At 47.6% G+C, this 22,888-nt stretch overlaps 7 protein-coding genes across 7 annotated transcripts; 3 read left to right on the plus strand and 4 right to left on the minus strand.

The window, feature by feature from the left end:
• Positions 1-244: 244 nt before the first annotated feature.
• N7516_002155 (uncharacterized protein) lies at positions 245-835 on the minus strand (the record flags this gene model as incomplete). The annotated part of the gene is made up of 1 exon (XM_057214875.1): positions 245-835. The coding sequence occupies one exon, from the start codon at positions 833-835 to the stop codon at positions 245-247; it is 591 nt and encodes a 196-aa protein (XP_057076758.1).
• Positions 836-1,655: 820 nt separating this feature from the next.
• N7516_002156 (NupC/NupG family nucleoside CNT transporter) lies at positions 1,656-3,673 on the minus strand (the record flags this gene model as incomplete). Its single annotated transcript, XM_057214876.1, has 3 exons — positions 1,656-1,937; positions 1,986-3,252; positions 3,345-3,673. The coding sequence occupies 3 exons, from the start codon at positions 3,671-3,673 to the stop codon at positions 1,656-1,658; spliced, it is 1,878 nt and encodes a 625-aa protein (XP_057076759.1).
• A 326-nt stretch (positions 3,674-3,999) lies between these two features.
• On the plus strand, positions 4,000-4,278 carry N7516_002157 (uncharacterized protein; the record flags this gene model as incomplete). The annotated part of the gene is made up of 1 exon (XM_057214877.1): positions 4,000-4,278. One exon carries the CDS (start codon positions 4,000-4,002, stop codon positions 4,276-4,278), a length of 279 nt encoding a protein of 92 aa, XP_057076760.1.
• Positions 4,279-5,739: 1,461 nt separating this feature from the next.
• Positions 5,740-7,633, minus strand: N7516_002158 (uncharacterized protein; the record flags this gene model as incomplete). The annotated part of the gene is made up of 7 exons (XM_057214878.1): positions 5,740-6,040; positions 6,095-6,991; positions 7,043-7,068; positions 7,124-7,174; positions 7,233-7,370; positions 7,441-7,471; positions 7,536-7,633. The coding sequence occupies 7 exons, from the start codon at positions 7,631-7,633 to the stop codon at positions 5,740-5,742; spliced, it is 1,542 nt and encodes a 513-aa protein (XP_057076761.1).
• A 1,938-nt stretch (positions 7,634-9,571) lies between these two features.
• N7516_002159 (uncharacterized protein) lies at positions 9,572-11,508 on the minus strand (the record flags this gene model as incomplete). The annotated part of the gene is made up of 4 exons (XM_057214879.1): positions 9,572-10,497; positions 10,553-10,898; positions 10,956-11,226; positions 11,282-11,508. 4 exons carry the CDS (start codon positions 11,506-11,508, stop codon positions 9,572-9,574), a joined length of 1,770 nt encoding a protein of 589 aa, XP_057076762.1.
• A 1,685-nt stretch (positions 11,509-13,193) lies between these two features.
• On the plus strand, positions 13,194-14,978 carry N7516_002160 (putative CECR1 family adenosine deaminase; the record flags this gene model as incomplete). Its single annotated transcript, XM_057214880.1, has 2 exons — positions 13,194-13,317; positions 13,375-14,978. The coding sequence occupies 2 exons, from the start codon at positions 13,194-13,196 to the stop codon at positions 14,976-14,978; spliced, it is 1,728 nt and encodes a 575-aa protein (XP_057076763.1).
• A 333-nt stretch (positions 14,979-15,311) lies between these two features.
• On the plus strand, positions 15,312-21,897 carry atg2 (uncharacterized protein; the record flags this gene model as incomplete). Its single annotated transcript, XM_057214881.1, has 4 exons — positions 15,312-15,545; positions 15,650-20,848; positions 20,901-21,824; positions 21,880-21,897. The coding sequence occupies exons 1-4, from the start codon at positions 15,381-15,383 to the stop codon at positions 21,895-21,897; spliced, it is 6,306 nt and encodes a 2,101-aa protein (XP_057076764.1). The 5' UTR covers positions 15,312-15,380.
• Between the last annotated feature and the right edge of the window lie 991 nt (positions 21,898-22,888).

Raw genomic sequence — 22,888 nt, forward strand, 5'->3', positions numbered from 1 at the left:
TCTAGACTTCGGCAAGATAGTTCCGCAGCAGTAAAGAAATGAATGAGTCCTGCATAGCATCAATGGCAGTGTCCGACTGCTTATGCAGCCGACTTTCTATATCATAGGTGATCCAATCCGACTGATTACCACGATATAGTCCAAGGGCCTTATCATTTTTGTTGTAAACGCAAATTGTTATGTTCAAAGAATCAAAAAGTATGTCTTTCTTATTTGACTGCCTGTCGACCGATATTTTCCATTATCATCCGCAGTACACTCCCTCAAAAGGAAAATCATCAATGCGGCAAAATGACATCCTCATCTCATCACCATCTCCCATCATCGACCAGAGATCGAAGAGGGTATATGTCCAACATTTCATCCACCCCGGAAATTCGTCATACTGATCCACAATCGGGAATGCTTCAAGGACCTTTACACATCGAAGCTCTTTATCGGAATGATCTAGGCTTCCATCGGCCTCGATTAATGCACCTTTCAGCGTTTGCAGAGATTCTTCATCGATAATCATGCACATTCGCCATTTAGTCCAACCGTCATGCATGCCCTGAGCGTCCACCCAGGTCTCAAAATGAGCGCGAATTGCCTCGAGAGACGCCCCGTTAAATTGCGTAGGATCTTGCACGATAGTCGACCTATGTTTGGCCCAGATTGCGTTAGGCTCATTTGGTGGATATTTTTTGGTTTGTTGGAAGAATTCTTGCTTGATACAGCCCTCAATAAACCGAATAGCGTCTGGAAATAGAGTATCTGATTCAGCGGAGTAGGTAGTGCGATATATGACAAATCCCCAGTCTGGGTAAGTGCCAAGGTTATTTCGGAGCTCGTCCATGTTGAAGTGTTGAATTAATTGTGTTGATTCGAGATTGTATGAAATTTGAGTTGGTAGTTGAAGGGGAAAAGAGATGAGGAAAGGGAAAGAAAGTCTGGAGTCTTCTGCCACGGGCTAATGCTAAGCCAAAGCCAAAGCCCAACCGAGTTTGCCAATAACGGCCTATTCCGCAGTCGGTTAAGGGTGTTTTGAAACGTGTTAACGAGGCGAAACATGAAAACCGGCCTCGGATGGGAATGTCATGAAGTGGTGAATGTGGACTGGTTTGATGAGAGCTGAAGATCCGATGTATATATTTAGTCAGTTGGTTTGTATAGTTATAATGAAATATTATAGTCTCTACACTCTTGAAGTGAACATCCCATCGCATGCCTTCTTTTCATCCTGCTTGCTTTGGGGCCTCTCTTTTCATCTCTTTTAGGTTTATTCCAAGGTTCTTAAGTAGACTTTTGCACAAGCCTTCAACCCAAAACTCGAGCCAGTCGGTTAAAGTGGGTCGTGCAGAAGTCGATTCTTAAGTTCCAGTAGTAGTATGAGGAGATATATTGTATATATATACCCCTGTAAAAAGTAAAGATCAGTCTTGTGAGTTGATATATGAGCTTATAAGAAGAAGGTTTCTGTATAGCTTCATATATCGCTCAGATGATAGTTTGAATACCTAAGAAAAAGCCAGACAAAAATGCATTAATTATGCAGCTGCGATAAATTGGCATGTTTGTATTGTTTAGGGCCCATTATGGGACCGAACATAGGGCCAAAAAACCCAGCCCATTTGGTGGGTTTGGTTGGGTTGGGCTATTGAGAGGTCTAGTAGTACCTAAGAGGTTCCGAAGTACTGCTTCTCATTGGTAATCAACAAGCCAGCAACCGCCGCACTCGTGAAAGTACTAATGGCTCCAGTAACCATAGCGCTGAATGCAACACGCGAAACATCATTAGACCGACCAGGCGCGACCTGCGACAGGACACCGATCTGGTTACCGAGGGAGCCGATATTAGCGAATCCACAAAGCGCGTATGTAACGATGAGGCGAGAGCGATCGGAGAGGTCATTGTACTCGGCGTTGTGTTGGAGGGCGTCATAGGCGACGAATTCGTTCTGTGACTGGTTAGAAGAGGAAAATTATTATGAAGAAGGGAAACTTACGGTAACAAGCTTGGTACCAATCAACTTGCCAACCTTGAGAAGATCACCGTCACGGGAGACACCAAGCAGGAAGGCGATGGGGTAGCAGATATATCCGACGATCAGCTCGAGGGTCAGTGGGGGGTCGTTGATGTTCAGGTATCGGCCCCACCAGGTGAGGAGGCCGTTGACTAGAGCGATGAGAGCGATGATACACAGCAGGGTTGATGAAATCATGGCAGCAATCTTCAGACCGAGCCAGGTGCCGCTGGTGAATGCGTGGAGGGCATTGGCAGAGCGGTGTTCATCATCATCGGGGACGACGACGCGGCCTGCAGTGAGGGTTTCTTCCTCTTCGGGCCAACGTAACTTCGAGACTGCTAGAGAAGCCGGAATACTCATGACACAGGCGCTGACCATTGCCTGTGGGTTGACACCGATACTGATATAGGCGATCAGGACACTTCCGGCGATGGTAGCGAAGCCGGAGCACATGACTTGGTGCAGCTCGGCCATGGTAAGGTGGGCGATGAAGGGACGGATCAGCATGGCCGATTCACCCTGGCCGATAAAGGGGGATGCGGCAGCGACAACGGCTTCGGCACCGGAAACGCGCATGCTCCAGAAGAAGAAGACGGCAAACTTACCGATGAACCACTGCAGGATATTGTAGTAGTACAAGAGCTGGACGAAGGCGACGAAGAAGATAATGGCGGAGATAACGCTGACGATGAAGAACGATCCAGGTGCATAGCCGTTATCAAAGTAGTAGAAGTCCTTGCTGGTCAGGAAGATGACACCGTCGGCGGCAAAACCAAGCAGATCAGTGGCAAGGCCTGAGATGAAGTTGAAGATGTCGTATCCTGCAGTGGTGCGGAGCACAAACAGAGCAATAATGAATTGTGCCAGCATACCGACAATAACAGTGTGCCAGACGATCTTCTTGCGGTTTCGAGATGTGAGCCATAGCCCGAAGATGAAGACAAGCATTCCAAACAGACTGACTGCACGGTTGGCACGCGTGTTACCCTCTGATTCTTCAGACACGAACGAGCCAATAATAATCACACCAATGCATAGCGCGGCAGCACTGGGCGTTCTCAGCTTTTCGGGAATCATGCGCACGAGAGGGATTGCGGTATGGTCCCAGACCCAGCGCATGGGCTTGGATATGATACTAATGGGAACATAGAAGAAGATGATTCGTAGCGTGATGGCAAGATAGAGTAGGAATGGGATGAGCCATCCTATATCATGTCGATGTAGTATCAGGCCGGCAATCCACCAGCTAGAGAAGTGTGTGTAAGCCTCGAGTTGAATCCAGGGCATACAGTACCCCTGTAATCGCAGTAGAACCAAAGTGGTTCATAGCTCACTCACCCGGTAAACAGAAGCCAGACCACAGCATGGACCATATGTCTCCATTGTTTTCCCATGCGGCGATACCAGGTGCGCTTGGCTGGGAGATTTTCACCGGCTTCCTCGTCCCTGGAATTCTTGCTGCCGTGATCCACAGGTGTTTGTTCAGACACGATGTCTTTCTCAAATCCTGCATCCTTAGAATAGACCACTTCATCCTGACGTCCTTCTTCGGTGAAGGCTGTATGGTGTTGATGAGCATGGTGATGTTGATTCTCTGGCTCCAGCACAGGATCTACATGGTGCACAACCTGCGATCCTGCAGGATCAGCTTCCTGGTTTTTATCCATCACGATTTCACCGTCACAGTTCTGGACGATGGGAAGACGAAGAGTACAGGCGCCCGTGACAAAATTTACAATTAAGAGTGAAACCCAAAAATACCTAATCCAGACTCACCGAGGAAACTTGGACCTTTATAATAAACACGGACACAGGATTAATTCGGGATCTCCCGTTGGGATTTCTTTTTACCTCGAATCCTGTTGTGGTCTTTTTTTTTTAAAAAAAAATTAATTTATTGCTCCGGGGGAGCAGAGATAAAGAAAGCTCAAGGATTGGCATAGGGCACTAACCATCGGACCTTATTCCTTTCTCATCCTGTTTGGTTACAAGAATGCCAATGAACGGATTGACCGACGGTGTACAGCGGGGAAGCCGTTTCGCCGAGAGCCAGCTACAGCCACATGTAACCACATTGACGGCAAAGCTGATAAGACAGGGTAACATTATCTTGCCACAACAACCCCTGTCGTCTCTACTGATTGGTGGTGTCCTTCAGGCTAACTTCTCCCAAGTCGAAAGTCTCTCCGCACCGGGTAGTTGTGGAGCAACATTGGTCGTGTGCTTAATTGTCCGAGGTCTTTCCGGTCAGCTCACTCGCTGGGATATTTGAGATTTCTCCAGTTTCTCCAGTTTCTCCAGGGGGGCCGTAACACCCGAGCGCTTAAGCAAGGGATTGGAGGCTGAACCTGAAAAGATATACGGAGTACCATGTAAAACATACTGTACACAATATGTGTGATCTGCATTGTGGGTTGTTTTGAAGTCCCACCAATGCCTGAATTTTGCCCCATAAGTTTCGCTTTAGCGTTAAAAAGAAATGGAGACGGGTGCGAAAAGTTTGATAAGTAGTGAAGGTCCGAGAGACGCACGTGTGGTCCTCAGAGATAATCTTTCTTTGTGAAAGATAGGCGCTTCAGGAGAACACCTTGGACCTTGGCATTCCTTGGCGATAGAAAAACCTGTCATCTTCTCCGTAGAATGAATTCCAAGACCTTCCATGGGATTGATATATTAGGCCATTTTTTCGATTGTTATTTCGTGGCGCGTGACCTCGGAAGTCCTCCGAGATTGGAGCCATGCAGATAGTTACGTAATCACACGATTAGCCCGGGCCCACAGAGCTAAGCTAGGCCCAACCATGGAATGAGCTTGGCATATCCACGGGTAGTCAGCTGCCGGCATATGTAGATAACTCCATCCTTAGACAATCTAATATACATGCAACAAGAAGACTACTTAGGTGGGTATATCTAGAGAGCTGCTATTCAAGCCACATACTAACTCCTGCGGTTAAGCCCCAGGTACTACCTAGGTACAACACTGGATGCGCTTAAGCCTTTAAGGTTCGTCGGAAACTGCCCAGGTGGCTGGTTGAACAAACTTAAAATTCATCCCGTCCCCCCCGTCCTCTCCCCCAAAAGTAATACCCCTCTGGACAAAATGTAGGCGGTATAGTCTGTTGATCAACAAGGTACTAGTTCAATCTTAATTCGGTAAGTTCGTATATGATATAACGAAGTATAGCCGTATTATTACTACTCTAGGTCGAGCGGGATAGCTTGGGCCACCTGAGAGTTAAGCGTATGTAAAGGCGTTAAAAAGGTACACTCTATATAAAGGACGTTTCATATATAACATTTCATTTCAACTTCTCTTTTCTAAGCCGGCATATCTTATCCTTCTATAGATAGAACTCACTGAGCGCAGCAGGTTTGGATGCGATGGAAAGTACGACAACCCCTGGTTTAAGCCCAATCAGGATACTACACTTGACTCAAAAGGTGAAGCTATGTGCTTTACCGGTGCTCGCCTCCCTCTTTGTGATTGCGCTGCCATATTCCAGTAACTGGTAAAATTAGTGTAGTTGGTAAAATTAAGAGTCCTGGAGTGGATCTTATAGCTAAGAATTAAATGCAGTACATAAGGAGTGGACGAGATAGGGGTATTTCCGGCTCAAGCAAAATATGTGGGATTAATAAATCCTCCGGTATGTCAGCCTCATTAGGCCGATATCCACCACCAAGCTCAGTTTACCTAGACTGGAGCCCCCTATGGGATAGTACGGATGTGATCAAGAGATTGTATCCACGAACCATCCATGCTCCTCATTATACAGATTGTATGGTGTCACTCCAGTCAGAACGGAATACTTTTGCTGTTCGTCCGTAACTGCGCAGTTACCTGTTTCCTGCAAGCAACTGGCAATGAATTCACCCACATGTTTGCCCTCGAAGTAGGCGCCTTGTAAATAACCGAAGAATTCCTGGCTGGTGGCCTCGCCCGCGAAAAACACATTCCCGATATTCGCACGCAGGTTTTGATGCGCTTGCAGACTAGTTGAGGGAGGCCAGTTGGAGTAGGATCCATAAGCCCTAGGGCCGTTAGTGATGTTCTGGGTGCCCGGACGATATAGTGCAGAAACTTACCAAGGAGTTTGTGTCCACCGCTTGTACCAAAGATGAGTCGGGTCTGGGATTTCCGGACCGTACATGCTGCGCAAAACTTCCATGACTTCAGCCTGTGTTTCTTCGTTGGATTGCGCCTCTACTCGGTAAGACTGGTCGTTTACAACCGTTGCGATCATGAGACCCGATCCTTCTAGCACACCCGGGAGGTCAAGGGGCTGGAATTCGGGATAGTAGCCTCGAGTTTCAGGGTCCGCATATATGAGGTACTGCGCATTATCCCAGAAGGGCTCCGGGAATTGCATGAAAATCTTGGTATATGTTCCGAGCTCGAAGCTATGGATAGCTTCTTTCTTCCAAGAAGGGAGTTGTGGAGCAAACTCCACAACATCCTTCTGAAGAACTCCTAGCGAGAAGGTCATGATAGCGTAATCAGCGTCGATGCAACCCTGATTCGTCTGCACGGTCACAGAGTCCCTATTGTAGTCGACGCCCGTTACCTGCGTATTCAGACGTAGACGGCTGTCGTTTTCCGTCAGAAATTCCGCCGCTTCCTCGCGAATGATGGTTGCAAAGCCACGCTGGTCATATACGAAAAGGTTTTCCTCGGAGAAATAGTTGAAGGTCGCGTTCTCAGCTACCGAGGTAAAGACTTCAGAGCTCTCACTAGGAGTGTAAGCAAATTCGCCATCAAACAACCACCATTCAGCAGTCTGTCGGTAGGAATCGTTTTTGGCTGGGTCCCAGTCATGCAGGCGCAGCCCGGCCCGAAAAGACCGATCCTGGAGGTTTTTCTGTAGGAGGGATCCTGCATCGATGGTAACTTTGTGGACAGCGTCTTGGAACTCGCGAATCGCATAATCATAATCCGCCGGACCTTGTTCATCAAAATATGTTGTGTTATCCTGGTCAGTTTCCCTTCAATAGCCATTAGCCATCATATCTTAATTTCCCGACCTCTATACATACAGGGTTATGATGTTGTTCTTCTTGGCCTATCAGAAAGCCGTCAGCTGCATATAATAACAATATTCGGGCGGAGTGATTTACCAGAGTGTGGATTGGGTTCTCAGGGCCCTCGCCCGTGACTGTTCCTTGCACCTGATACCAGTAAGTAAATACCCATAATTGTCTTCCAATTGGCACACCAAAAGCTTACCCAGTTCGCTCCTGCTTCGACAGTATACGGATGGCCATCTGGCCCGCTGCCGAAGGTAACATCATGCATACGGCCTCCAATGCGGTCTTGGTACTCAACCAAGAGAAAGTCATTAATCCCATGATCCGAGAGTGATTTCTGTTTTGTGCATTCATGAGCATTGAATACGTAAATAGGGAGCCCATCCTTGGTATAACGGCAAACTTACCGCCGCAGTGACTCCGGCCACACCCGCACCCCTGGCGATTGTCAGTTCTGGTTTCTTCCGAACGTCCATGTGCAAGGCATAAAGGATGATCGTACAGTACAGCAACTTTGGTCCTTTCGCATTTTTGCGTTTCATCGGCCTGCGCAGCTAATGCGACGAGGCCAAAAGTAAGAAGACTCGCCACTTGCTTCATGACTCTCCAATTATCATAAAGTATAGATATGATGTTCCGAACAGTGCAGATGGACACAACCTCGTCCTGAATTGAGGCTCAGTTGGAAGCATATAGCACCAACTGGGAGCTTGTTTAATATAGCTTCAATCTAGAAATAAGGTTTTCATCGTTGCAAGTCTGACGCAAGGACAATTATCCCTTAATTCTCTTAGGGCAAGAGGAATTCTGCACTACCTACTATAAGTAATTGCAAGAATATTCACTCATTTCATCCGTCTATAATGTACGGGATCATTCATTCATCCCTTTCTGATCTTTTCCAATGCAATTCCTATCGTTAAAAGGTCTATTTCTAATAAGGTTCATAATGAGAGATAGCAAATTTGACTGTCCCTCTGATTGATATTTTGGTTACGAAGTTGAACAAGGAAACTTCAGCGGCAGTGAATATTTCTCATTCACTAGAAACTGCATTCCAAATAAGATAAAATAGCTTCCCTTCAACGATGTGTACGTCGAGGGATTGGCACATCTGTTCTTTTGAAGGTACTAATATTCAGAGAATAAATCCGTAGAGCTACCAAGCTACCTTTCCAGCTCAGTGGCGTCTACGGGACTAGCTGGACCTTATGTCTTGGCGAATATCTGTGCTACATGCTTTTCCAGCAATGCTGTATAGTAACACACTACCTACCTAGGTACTCGGCCCTTACATTTATTATGTAAACTGCGGGCCTGTGAATTAGTTAACGGTACTATATTGTGGTGACTAAATATGTTATGCGGGACATAACTCTCTCATTGGCTAATGTTGCTAGGTATGCAAGTATGCGACGGTGTATCCCAGCTAGGGCTTGGAAACTACCTAGGTACTTCCATGGATGTGATTAGTTATTAGTAATATAAATAGAAGCCGTCTATCTGAAATGTAGGAATAGGTTGCTTATTGGAAAGACCAACTTGGAAAATGTGCGTCTTTAGTCGATGTAGGGTATCCTTCGTATTATATAGCTATACCTCCGCAATGGGCCGAGTTGGGCCAGGACCTTAGACCCAGAAACCAACCAGCAGTGGGCTATGGGCCCTACCTTCAAAGACCAACTAGGCCGATATCCCATTATTAGTGGGGGCCTATGAGGCCCCCAACAAAGACCATTTCTATACATAAATCCAGTCTTGGCGCTCATAAACCTGCTGAATAATGCCTGTTTTTTACGCATGTTCTAGTCTGTAAGCTTACTTGGAAGATCTCGGCCCGCTGGCCCTAGTCTAGCCTAATACGGGGGTTCAATAGGTGATAGATTATCAATGTGCAGATATATAACTAACTACATTCCATGTAGACAGAAGTAGGTGCATCTATTGATTGACTTAATTCCCATAAAGACTCGGTCAACTTGGGTCTTAGACGGTAATTTAAATACTCAGAAATACTAGAAAAATCTGTATTATTTATGAATCTGCCAAGAATTGGCATTTTTGTATTGTTTGAGGCCCATTGGGCCCCCATAAAAGCCTAGTGGGCGTTTATCCTAGGCCCAAGGCCTGTCGATGGGCCTAAGGACTGGCCCAAAGACCAGCCCATTTTCGGGTTGGTCCGAATTGGGCTATGGGCTTTATGGGCCGGCGCGGAGGTCTATATATAGCTATAAGATTCGCTTAACTCCCCTATGTTTTTAGACATCCCCTTATTGTAACGGGTTTAATATTATGATATAGAGCGTCGCGTATAGAAGGAGAAGATACGCCGGCTTTAAAAAAGAGAAGTTAAAATCCAATGTTATAGATAGAAAAGAAATATATTTATATATATATTCATTCATGGCATGCACTATAATGTGCTTCCAAACCTAATAAATACAACAGAAGGAGGAAGCAAATTGTGCAGACAAACAAAGCACAAAGCCCAGATAGTGGGTGACAGACAATGAACATTTTCAGGTCCACGTTGATCCCTTAGAACACCATACCCTTGACCTGAGCAACCTTCTTCAGGTTGATGTTCTTGATCATGATAGTCCAGGCAAATGCCAGAACCATCACACCCAAGCCAGCAGAAAGCATCCTAACCTGTGTATAGCCGTACGCTTTCTGTATGGCCTCTCTCATCTGAGTACCAGGAGCGTAGCTCAACTGAGTCTCGAGATCTTCGTAAATCATGTCCAAATTTGTCAAGTCTGGGAGATACCACGTGAGGGCCTTCTTGTATGTGTTGTTCCAGATTGCCATGGAGATAGTAAGACCTGCAGAATCTCCGATGGTGCCGACCACATTGAGCAATGCAAGGGCTGTAGCGACATGCTGGTGATCCACGGCAGCGAGGATAGCTAGCTGCTCGACGATGATGAAGATCGAGCCACCAATGGAGATAAATATTTGACACATGACCTGGTAACCGACGCTCTGGCCGGGGCGACGGAAGTAGATCATCAGGCCCTGGGCAAAGATGTATAGAGGAACGGAAATGTAAAGGAGCCACTTAAAGCGACCGGTCTTTCGGATTGCCCATCCAACAAAGAACAAAAGTATACCAGAAACCACGTCGAATGTATTGGTGATATACCCAGCTTCGGCAATAGTGAGATCATTAACCACTTGAAGGAAGTTTGAGAAGTAGTTGTTCCAGCAGTAGTTTGAAAGCTGGTACGTGGCATCCAAAAGGCATGCACCGACGACGGTTCGGTTGGTTAGGAAGGAGTAGGGGAGCAAAGGCGTAGGAGCGATGTACTTCTCGTAGAAGGCAAAGAAGAAGAGCATTGAGAATCCTATAACAATCATAGCAATGATATAATCTGTGCCCCAGCCGTTAGGAGCCTCGCTAGCAAGATCAAATGGAAGCTCGAACAGGACAAGTCCTGCAGTAAAGATACAAACTCCGATTACTATAAGAGGTATTAGCTTTATGTAGACGAATCAATTGGAGTCTGGAACACTCACAATCAAACTCAAGAGTCCAGAACCAGACACTTTGAAGGAAGGATCGTCCGCTGTTCTCTCTGATAACCACAGCATTTCCCTTCTTGGCTTTTGACAGATTGAACTTTAGGACGAAGAACAACGGAGCAGCCACGATAGGGAAGATGATGGCGAAAGTGCCATAAGCCCATCGCCAGCCAGTATTGGCGTAGAATAAACCGGCCACCTTTGGTCCAGCAAAGGCTGTAATAATGTATGGAGAAGACGTGAAAGCGTATGCAAGCGCTCGGTTTTTTAACTGCGACAGATCGGCAGTCATAACGTCCACGGCGAATTGCATGCCTCCAAATCCGATGTAGTAAAACACCTAATTACCTCATTAGCACCTGCTCGATATTTTATAGATATACCCAGACTCTCTTACATTTGCGGCGCAATAGACAGGGAAACTATTACAAGAGGCCATGAGAATCAGACCCACGGTGGCGCAAATCGACATTACCAGGAACCCTTCGGCTCGACCCCAAGTGTCCATCATCTTGGCCACTGGAAGGTAGACGGCAGCGGAAAACGCATCTGCAATGGCAGTAGGAAGTCCAGATAGAGAGTGTTGTTGGAAAGAACTAGCGACATAAGTGCTCAAGCTACCATCAACTGACGATATCCAGGCATAAGTGAAGTAAAGGAACCACATACTATTGAAAGTATAAGATTAGGAAAAGTATAGAAGATGGGGGTAAATTGACTTACTTGACGAAAACGAAGATTAAGGACAGTTTCGACCAGGTCTGAGCCACGGCCTCAACTTCCTGGATACCATGTTGAAGCTCTTCAAAGGGCACACCGGGTAGCTCGGCACCATTGTTTGGAAGTGCCTCTTCGGGATGGGTGGTTGGTCCATCTGACTTCTCTGCCTCTACTGTGCTTCTATCGACATCGACCGAAGAACTTGCAGCCTCGTCTCTGTCGACTTTCATCCGATGAAACACCGACCGGGCCCTTTGCATCAATGGACGAAGCGTCATGGCAATGGATATGAAACACAAAATCCCAAGAACTCAGATAGGTGGAAGGGTTCAAGAGTATTTTGAAACCACGAGGGAAAGGCAAGTAGAATATAAAATAAAACATGGGAAATTCCCACATAAAACACCGAAGTCGGCACATTGGGTTGCTGTGTTTTGAATGCTCGTATGTGGGTCAAAGGGATAATCCTTTCCTCGTATATCAAAAGTGTTACAACATGCGCGATGTAAATATATAATGTAGTCCAAACATATTCGCCCAGTCCGTGGACCCTTTCTCCACTGGGACCGAAGACGACCCGGCGTCGGCCAGTACAATATAACAAGATCTAATCAGATCGCCAGTGGCTTAGAGATCTTTACTGCATCCAGTTACCGTCATGGAGATCCCATCGGGTCTATTCGTTTCCAACGTCAGTTCAAGCTTCGTGTGGCTGCTTGGAAATTTATTATGGAACCTTGGCATTATGAGCCAACAATGTTCTCTCCAGAAACCGGAAAGCGCGCGTCGAAATAAAATCATGAAGAGTTATCAGATTTGCCAAGCTTTCGGATATTTCTTTTTATTCCAAGGTTGTTTTTATTGCCAATCACTTGGGGTTGATTTCTATCCCTTTTCCCAAATATCATCAACCCCGTTTGGTCAATGTCCTAGATCAATGAAACACACTCCAGGAATTGTCCGTAGTAAGGCCGATTTGGGGACATATTTCAGCCACCTGGGGTACCTCGGTATCGAGTTAATTATAGATATGGGAACAGCTTCTTAACATCTCGGTGAATGAGAAACCTAGTCTATGTTGTAAGCCTTCTGGCGTAAGTTAGGGCAGCGGCTATATCCCGGGATCATCCCTTGGCCCCCTGTTGATCTTTTTGAAATTGCCAGTGTTTATCCTTTCGATTTTGCCCAGGCAGTAGAATATTGAGTTCTAAAGTTAATGATATCATAGCTGAAAATCAACATAGATCGTCTATCGGAAGAGATATTTTCCGGTAAATAATGCACCGCTCCTCCTAAATAAATATCGATGCCTTAACGCCTGATTTAATTTTGTAATTGACCGCTCCCTACACCGCCCTATACAAGGTAATGTAAATTATTCATCCGAAAATGAAGCTTCTGACCTCCATACAAAGCGAGATATCTTCATTTATATGCTGATGAAAGGCTTCATTTTTGAGAGTTGTAAACGCCAGCAAAATCAGGTGGCTTTGATTATCAAGGGAAGTGTCATAGTAACCAACTCAGGTATTTTAATTCTTCTGCCGGTCTTAAGTCAGGCTGCCAGGCCAAATATAGGCATTAAGGCATCAACATTGACCTGGAATAAGGTTTTGGCAGCTGGCGCCTACAACATATACCGCTGCGTACCCCAGTCTCGCATGGACTGAACCTTTAGTCCGCCTTGTTACGAATACGACTTCCCATTTCTCTGGCTTGTGCTATTCGCGGCGAATTCCGTATAGTATAGTTCCTCTTTCGGCTATGTATAATAATGTTCGATCCAAGCCAATCAATCTCAGGCAACCAAAAGACGAAAACGGCTTAAGGCGGGGACCGTATCTTTCCCCTCCCGACAATCCGGCCCACTTTAAGTCTCGATTACTCTACAACCCTTTTGATTTCACTTCAAACCATGGCAAATACAGAGAATGAATGGGAATTGGAGGAGGGTATCCCTCAAGTTGGAGATCCCTTTATCCAACAATATCTGAAAGGACGCGATGCTTTAATTTTGGAAGAGAAAAAGCGACGTCATGGTATATTTATCACCCAGATCAAGTAGAAGAAACCTCATATCTAACTTTGTTTCGTAGATGCAAGTCTGCGTAAATCTCTATCACCTATCGCCGCCCGGGCCACGAAGATCGTGTCACAGATCCGAGCTCAGGAACAGAACGAGCTGTGGTCAAATGTATTGGAAGAGCGCGTGGGCCACCAGGCAGATGAAATCCTCTACCCCGGTGTCATGTTCAATCTAGCCAAAGGCCGCATGGAGACGACTAGACTATGGAAAATCGTGGAAAAGATGCCAAAGGGGTCCCTCCTGCATGCCCACATGGATGCTATGTTCGACATTGACTTCCTAATTGGCCTAGCATTCTCCACGCCCGGCATACACATGTTGGCGCCGAAGCCGTTGATCACAGTCAAGGATTACGAAGAAGCGCCCGTGTTTTTCCAGTATTCCTCACAGCCCGTAGAAGCATCCGAGGACAAGCCAAGCATTTGGTCGGAAACATACGAGGCCTCGTCGTTAATCTCGATCCAGAAGGCCGCCTCTTCTTTCCCCAACGGGGGAGAGAAGGGCTTCCGGGAATGGTTGAACACTCGATGCGTCCTTATGCCGGAGCATTCATATCACCACCACCACGGAGTAGACGCAATTTGGTCTATCTTCACAAGGACTTTCCCCATTGTCGACTCTCTCTTGATGTACGAGCCTATCTTCCGTGCCTGTTTGCTCCGGTTGCTCGGACAGCTCGCCGAGGATGGAATCCGATATGTGGAGTTCCGCATTGCATTTGTCTTCCAATTCCGGAAAGAAGGAAACGACAAGCCGGAAGAAGACTACTTCGAGTGGTGTCGCGTGGTGGAAGATGTCGTGGCTCAGTTCAAGCAAACGGACGAAGGGAAGGACTTCTACGATCCTCGCATTATTTGGACTACGCTGCGATGGTTTGGCAATGAGGTGATTGTGAATAGCATGAAGCAGTGCATCGAAACAAAGCAGGAGTTCCCCGATCTGATCAGTGGGTTTGATGTTGTTGGCCAAGAGGATAACGGAAGACCGCTAGTCGACCTTGTCCCGGTACTATTCTGGTTTAAAAAGCAATGTGCGGAAGAGGGCGTTGACATTCCCTTCTTTTTCCACGCTGGAGAATGTCTCGGGGACGGCGACTCGACAGATAGCAACCTATTCGATGCCATCCTTCTTGGCACTCGACGAATCGGCCATGGGTTCTCGCTTTATAAGCATCCTCTGCTCATTGATTTAGTCAAAGAGAAGAAGATCCTCATTGAATGCTGCCCGATCTCGAACGAAGTGCTCCGCCTTGCTAGCTCTATCAAAGCCCACCCTTTGCCCGCGTTATTGTCTAGAGGCGTCCCCGTTTCGCTGTGCAACGATGACCCCGCAATTCTTGGCCACGGAAGGAATGGATTAACTCATGATTTCTGGCAAGCTTTGCAGGGACTTGAAAATGTGGATTTGGTTGGGCTATCAATGATGGCGCAGAACTCCATCCGGTGGAGCTGTTATGAAGACGAGTCGACCGCCGAGTGGAAAGCTGGTATTCAGAATGGGGTTATGGGGAAGGGACTGAAATCCAAACGTCTGCGGGATTTCGCCACGGATTTCGAGAAATTCTGCGAATGGGTTGTGCTGGAGTTCGCTGAATTCGATGCTGGGGATGATTGAAGTTCGGTCATGTTGATCACAATAACTAGTTAACTATATGAGTCTGTAGCTTTAGCAGGAACAAATATGAGAACACGAAATTTTTTCTTTGGCAATAGTCAAATTAGTGTAAGTCAAATCTTGTAATTATTGAAGTAACTTGGAACATATCACAAGTCAATGAGAAGATAATTGGTCAAATCCGTTGTCAATCGGTGAGTTGGCATGTCGGCGCCTGACTCGGGTCACTTATCGCCTTTATCAGGTGCCCGGAACGTCATTGTTGAACATTCATTCCCCCCCTTCACGACCTTCTACATCCACTCCGCTTTGTCGGAGCTGGCTGATTTATCATTTTTGTTAAGATATTTTCGATGATACGAGTCCACACATGAACGAGCCCTGTCCTGGCTCACAGTCACGATGGCGTCGTACTTCATGCCATCGTTCTTCCAGAAGCGGCTCCTCAAATACGCCCTATCTCGCCTAGGCCTGGTCGACACAGATGCCCTGGATCTAGATAACCTAGGAATCCGCTGGGGACAACGATCTACCATCGAGTTGAAGGATATTGGCCTCAAGCTAGAGGTGAGTTGGTGGAGTGGCCCTCCGCTGGAGGCGGGGCGGCGTTCCGAGATCATCGAACGCGACTTGTGGAGCAGTGCGGGCTGACTATTTACATCGCGGGATAGAAATTATCGACTCTACTTAATCTTCCTCCATCGTGCGAGCTACTCAGCGCCCGGGTTCAGCTTCTTCGAATCACTCTTCCTGCCGATTTCCACAACAGCGGCATCCTATGCGAAGCCAACGGCATCGACGTACATATTCGGTTATTGTCAGAGGAGCCGAAAAGGGGACAACACACAAAAAGGAAGGGCGAAAAGGATGACTATTTGGCGGTGCCCACACCGTCCGGTCTTGCGGAGTCATTCCTTGAGTCCGAGCCAAAGGAGGAAAGGGAAGAGCTGCAAGCTGCGATATCGTCACAATCGCAAGTCCTACCCCACGACCCGTTGGCATGGTCCACCGATGATGATAAAGAGCTCGGTCTTGGGAACGAGACTCTATCATTGCCGAGCTTTGTGGCTGGGTTCTTGAAAGGCGTTGTGGATCGACTCCAACTCAAGATAAAAGATGCAGTTGTGCGAGTCGATATGGAGTTGAAACAAGATGGAACATCAAAACGGCAACCTGAACATAAGCCGGACCTTGTCGCGGGGTTATTGAGCGTGGGAGAAATCAATGTACATGGGGTAACTGAGAAAGCCGCCGGCTTGGAGGAGGGTATTCCTTTCCGAGAAGGGAAGCGACTCATCTCAATCGCCGATATCAATGTTAGTCTAGTTTCGGACCCATCGGTGTTCTCTAACTACTCTCGTTTCGCGGCCCCTGCATCTCCGTCGACGACTATGCGGTCAAAAGGGAGTCAGCCGTCAAGCAGAGCGCCCTCACCCTCTCCATTGGATAGCCCCGAGGAAGAAACCGAAGAAACCCTTGCCATGACCCAGTCAACTATTTTCGAGCCGCCGCAAGCTTTTGGCCATTCAAGCACCACGGCAGACAATTTGGAGGCATCTGCATTTTCCCATGGTCGATTCTCAGACGCCGACTCTGACTCAGGTAGTCATCGCGGTGGATATATGGAGGATTCTCAGATATTTGGAGATGACCCCTTCCAAGACAACCCGGGGTACCTAGACTCGGTTATTGACACTCAATTCGATGATTTTGATGATGAGCAGTCACCAGTAATACATCACCAAGAAGACCGAGAGACCGGGAGTGAATGGAGAAGCCAGTTATCTCGTGGTCGACAAAGCTTGTATAAGAGTCAACAGGTGGAATACTCTGACGAGCCCTTAATCCCCTCTGACAGCTATCACATGCCCCAAAATCATGACACACATAACAGCCAAATCGGCTCTGGAATTGACGAAATCGCGCCACCCATACAGCATTACAATGATTACAACGAAAATGAACATAACGAAATATCACAGTTGAGCGTATCACCCCACCACTCCAGTACATCTCCTCCACGGTCAAAGCCTGACAGCACGGGCTCACGAGAAGAAACCCCAAATGCCGATCTGAACGAGTCCCAGCTTTTCTCCCACGATGAAGCACAAAGTCTTTATATGAGTGCCATCAGCCAGGATGCGAGTGAGAGCTTCATGCCACAAATACCCGGCGCATGGGGCTCGTTTGGTGGTGTCTCGAACTCCCAGAATGCTTTTTATGACCGATCTAAAAACACCGCACCTGTTGAGCTGGCACAGTCCACCCAAGTTCAAGACGAAGCGAATTCAAGATACACAGTCCCATCAGAAGACAACGCCACCGAAAAGCATGATTTGGACGATCAAGCCCAATCTCAGACATTGCACAAGGACAGCCCCTCAACTACGTCGTCTCCTGGGTTGCACAGAATCAATGAGATGAGAAAGTCGGTATTGACTGTTGACAAGATTTTGATATGGCTCTCGCCTCCTGATTGCGAAGAAGTGTCCGCCGAACCATCGCCTGTGTCACAAAAGGAGAACGCGGACAGTGACCTGAATGAATCCACAGTTAGTTTTGGAGATTCTGCACCCGAAGAAAGCCTACTTGCCTCTAGGGCTTACAAATCTACGAGGTTCGGGAGAGAATTTGTTGAACGGGCTCAGTCAACTGCCGATACTGAATTACCCGAAATGGCCGTGGAAGTGTTCTCTGTCTTCGTACATTTCGATATTGCAACTGGTTGGCTTCTAACCAAGATAGGACAAAAGTTCTCTCAATCTCTTGGTACGGCTGAAAAAGACCTGTATGAGAAGCAGTCGCGAAAGGACCAACCCGCGCGCACACCACCTGTTCATCTTGTCGTCCATGCATTTTCAATGAAGTTCATCGAACATGTTTCGGGGAATGTATATTCGTCCGACAATGGTGGCTCGCCGTTGTCTCCTCCTTACAGCATGGAAGACGTGATTCTTCGTCTTACTCTATCTGATCTGGATGCTCGCGTTTCAGCTCAAAGTACAAATACCAAGTTGAATCTTCACGTGTCCAAGTTTGCATTCGGGTTCGCCTCAGAGGATATTGTATTCTTTGATGAAGGATTGAAGATGCGTGAATCTACGCGCGATGTTTTATCCCCCTCGCAAGGAGACATTTCTATCTCTTTGGTCAAGTCGGCAGATCTGGCCAAGGTTGATATATCCACGTTGCCTCTACATATCAACCTCAATGTACAGCGCTTGGAAGAGGTCCTAGGCTGGATGGGTGGCCTAAGCACCATTCTAGAACTTGGAAGTTCCATGTCATCCGTGTCAACAGTTAAAGGCGGCCCGCCACCTTCCAAACAGCGCCCCCGTGGTGTACATTTTGAGACACCCGCCCTAGCTGTTGACACGACCAAGGACAAGTCGGCCTTATGGAAAGTCAATGCCCGAGTTGGTGCCATCCTTTTGGATGTCACTGGCGAAACTCATTGTCTCCAACTTACCACGACCGCCGTCAAAATCGTGAGCAGGTTTGAAGGGATTGGTATACAAATAGACAAGGCCAAAATGATTGGACCACTTGCAATTGACGACGCTTCATCTGATACTCCCGCCAAAATCACCCTGAACAACATACGCCTTGAGTTCCTTTTTGCTCCAAAAGAGGTTGATCTCGATCGTCTTTTGACATTGATCACCCCGTCCCAGGACAAATTTGAAGTGGAAGATGATATCATGCTAGACACGCTGTTGCGCCAGCGACGACAAGGATCTGTTCTCCGTGTGACAGTGGGGCGCTTGGAAACGGTCATTTCAGATACCGGTGGGTTAGAGCCCCTCTCATCTCTGGCTGTCGAGTTGAGTCGGCTTTCCAATGTCACCAAGTATCTGCCAGAAGATGATCGCCCTGGTATTCTTACTTTGATGCTGGCCCGTGACTTCCAAGGACGCATCCACGTTGGTGGAGAAGTTGGGGACATCGAAAGTCAACTTACCGATGTTGAAGTTGCACACATCACTATGCCTTCGCTTACTGCAGCCCAAATTGGAACTATGTCGGTCAGTCGGAATAACGAGGAAGAGCTGGTGGGGCATGCCCTGTGGCCGCCGAACAAATATCGGGATCCAGACCAGTCCTATCCGCCCGTCCTCATGGCTCGTTTCATACCCGATGAGATGGATCCTACTTACAAGATCAAACTGCACAACCTCCTTGTCGAGTATACGGTACCATCAGTGACGGCCTTCCTTGGATTGGGTGGCGACAAGATGAGCGGAGATTTGGCCAGTAGTATGGTCAACTCTATTGCAAATCTTGCAGAGCACTCAATCCCGTCTTCTTCAATGACAGGGCGGACGATGTCTAATGAATCCAGCTCCTCGACAAAGCCGGTCAAGCTGGCAGTTGGGTTCAGAGATTGCGTTCTTGGCCTCAACCCTCGCAATTCCCCAGCAAAAGGCCTTGCAGTTCTCACCAATGCCAAGTTCGAAGGAAGTATCCATGGGGAGGAATCTGCGGAAGCATCGTTGGACATTAGAAAAGCATCGCTCATGATAATTGACGATGTGTACCATGAGGGAGCTGATAACCTGCACCAACGGGGCTCTATCGTTCCTCAAGACACCCAGGCCCAAGCGTATATCGATAAAGGCTATGTTCCTGTTTCTTCCATCTCATCGGCAACTGCTGGTGTCAAGCTTACCGGCGCTGAGGATGGGACGAAGTCTTTGGACGTGGAGCTGAGAGATGACCTGTTGATCCTCGAAACATGCGCGGATTCTACTCAGACGCTCATCAGTATCATGAATGGGCTTCAACCTCCAACTCCACCAAATGTCAATATCAAATATCGAACAGAGGTTATGCCCATCCAAGATATGTTCGCCTCGTTCACCGGGGATGCATTTGCGGCTGAGGCCCCTCTTTCCAGTGACGATGATCTGGCAACTATCCCCGAAGGATCGTCCAAGGAAGATCAGCTACTCGACGAACTTGAATACGTCAGCGATTTCTATCCCGCGAAGGGCGGTCTTGGTCTTGGTGGTGTGGGCATTGAAGGCATGGAAGCGGGTTCCAATGATCTGCTGGACAGTTTCCATTCCCAATACCAAGTATCATCCAGCATGACGGAATTGGACTTCCAGGAGGACCATTTTGCAAAGAAATCAGCTGTGGGTGGAACCGCTCATCGGTGGGACTCTACCCAGAACACCTACGGCTTCGCCAATGACACGAAGCTTGAGCGGAGTCCTTTGCGTGTGCGTGTTCGAGACGTGCATTTCATCTGGAATCTCTTTGATGGATATGACTGGCAACGCACCCGTGACACAATATCCAAAGCTGTCAAGGATGTGGAAACCAAGGCCACAGAACGCCGCTCCCGGGGCTCACGGATGTCACCTTTAGCAGAAGATGAAGAGGAGTCTGTCATTGGTGATTTCCTCTTCAACTCCATTTACATCGGTATTCCAGCCAACAAGGATCCACGGGAACTCCACCGCGAGATCAATCAGGACATCGACGATTTCACCAGTGAGACTGGGAGTTACGCAACAACCACTACCGTGACTGGGGCTGGAAGTCGCCAGGGCCGATCAAGCTCGAAGAGAGAGAAGAAATTGCGCTTGCATCGGAGCAAACACCACAAAATGACTTTCGAGTTGAAGGGTGTTTCTGCCGATCTGATTGTCTTCCCACCGGGTTCAGAAGAGACGCAGAGCTCGTTAGATGTGCGGGTCAAGGATCTAGAAATCTACGATCATGTTCCGACATCCACGTGGAAGAAGTTCGCAACGTACATGCGTGAGGCTGGTGAAAAAGAAAGTGGAACGAGCATGGTTCACCTCGAAGTTCTAACTGTAAAGCCTGTGCCTGAGCTGGCTGCGTCTGAGATTGTCCTCAAGGTTCGTTTCTTAGTGATTAATTGTCTAGACCTGTTTCTAACATGACTCTTAGGCCACTATTCTACCACTCCGGTTGCATGTTGACCAGGATGCTCTTGACTTCATGAGTCGGTTCTTCGAATTTAGAGATGAGACCGCCGAACAGTCTGATACCCCGGGTGATGTTCCATTCTTGCAGCGGGTAGAAATAAACGCCGTGCAAGTCAAATTAGACTTCAAGCCTAAACGGGTCGACTACGCAGGACTTCGGTCCGGTCGTACAACTGAGTTCATGAACTTCTTCGTGCTAGACGGCGCCGACATGGTGCTACGACATGTAATCATATATGGAGTGTCCGGGTTCGACCGAATGGGCCAAACTCTCAACGACATCTGGATGCCAGATGTCAAGCAGAACCAGCTGCCCGGTGTGCTTGCCGGTCTCGCACCGATCCGCTCTCTAGTCAACGTCGGCGGCGGCATGCGCGACCTGGTTGTCGTCCCGATGCGTGAATATCAAAAAGACGGCCGGATCGTGCGCAGCATCCAAAAGGGCGCCCTAGCCTTCGCCAAGACAACCTCCAACGAGCTGGTCAAACTCGGCGCAAAACTCGCCATCGGCACACAAACCGTCCTCCAAGGCGCGGAGGATATGCTGACCACCCCCAGCGCACCACCCTACGACGACGACTCACTCGACGAAGACGAAGCGAAGAAGATCTCATTGTACGCCGATCAGCCGGTTGGGGTGGTTCAGGGACTGCGTGGGGCGTTCAGTGGTCTCGAACGCGATCTACTCTTAGCTCGGGATGCGATCGTCGCTGTACCCGGGGAGGTAGTGGAGAGTGGGAGCGCCAAGGCGGCCGCCAAGGCAGTATGGAAGCGTGCACCCACGGTCATCCTCCGACCGGCTATCGGAGTGTCCAAGGCTGTGGGACAGACTCTGCTTGGTGCGGGGAATACCCTTGACCCGAGCAATCGGCGTAAGATGGAAGATGTAAGTGGTTTCTGATGAACCCTGTTTTGGTGGGTGTGGCTAACAACAGTTTTAGAAGTATAAACGGTACTGAGAGTGTGGTGGGCTGTTCTACGGGAGGTGTGGCCCTTGCATATTTCGTACATACATGCATAGGCAATGGTCCCTTTTTTTGATTTATGTGTTTGATTGATCTTTTTTGTTCCTGCCTTCATTGTTACCCCTTTTTTTGTTTTTCTCGTTGCTTCATCAGTTCGATACCACATCACGGCCACATTATGATATTAAATTGCTCTTGCTTTCCCTACCACTTTGGCTTTTTTTTGTTCGAGTCATTTCCTTTTAGCTTCAGTCTGCATGAACTAGGGAGTTTGAGTTTGTTGAATAAAGATTAAATGATATTTAGTTGTATGTTCCACCAAATACCAGGAGGAAAGTCCTATTTGGACAACGCGGTAGCATTGCATATAAGACGGCCGTTGGTCAGATTATAGGGGCTTGAGTCCTAGAGATAACTGTCTGGTGAATGAATGAACATCCATGGATATTCTAAGAGCATTCTGGAGTGGTGGGCCGTGGCGCACGCGTCAAAAGCGAACTATCCCAGGTGTAGGATCAGTCCCGAGGTCTGATCTAGGGCATTCCACATAATATTACTTACTCATTTCCACCCCCTGAAAAGCGGAATCTTTCTTTCATACAGAGTACGCCTGGTGGCGTCTGTTCTCGTCCAACGCTGACTGTGTCTACAAGTTTGTTACTGCCTTTTTTTCCCTTCCCATCACAAGAATGTGACCCAGCTGTCTTTCCTGCCATATTTTTTGACAGCCACCTGCATAGATATATGTATTCAACACCGTATAGTAGTTAGTTATACGCACCCCGGATAGTAGCGGGGTATGATTGGGGAAAAATGGGGTTTGGAGCTGACAGAGATATAAGGCCAATCTTAGCCAATGAATGAAGCTTTTCGGGAGATAGGATGGGGTTTAGCGGGTAATTTCGGCCTATCGGCTGATGCTTCTTTTGTCCCCCAAAGCTTAGTGTATGTCCGTTGAATGTTTCTGTAATGTATTATCACTTTT

The sequence above is a fragment of the Penicillium verrucosum genome, assembly GCF_028828655.1.
Source record: "Penicillium verrucosum strain IBT 35672 chromosome Unknown utg000001l_segment0_segment0, whole genome shotgun sequence".
In the NCBI taxonomy this organism is placed as follows: Eukaryota; Fungi; Ascomycota; class Eurotiomycetes; order Eurotiales; family Aspergillaceae; genus Penicillium; species Penicillium verrucosum.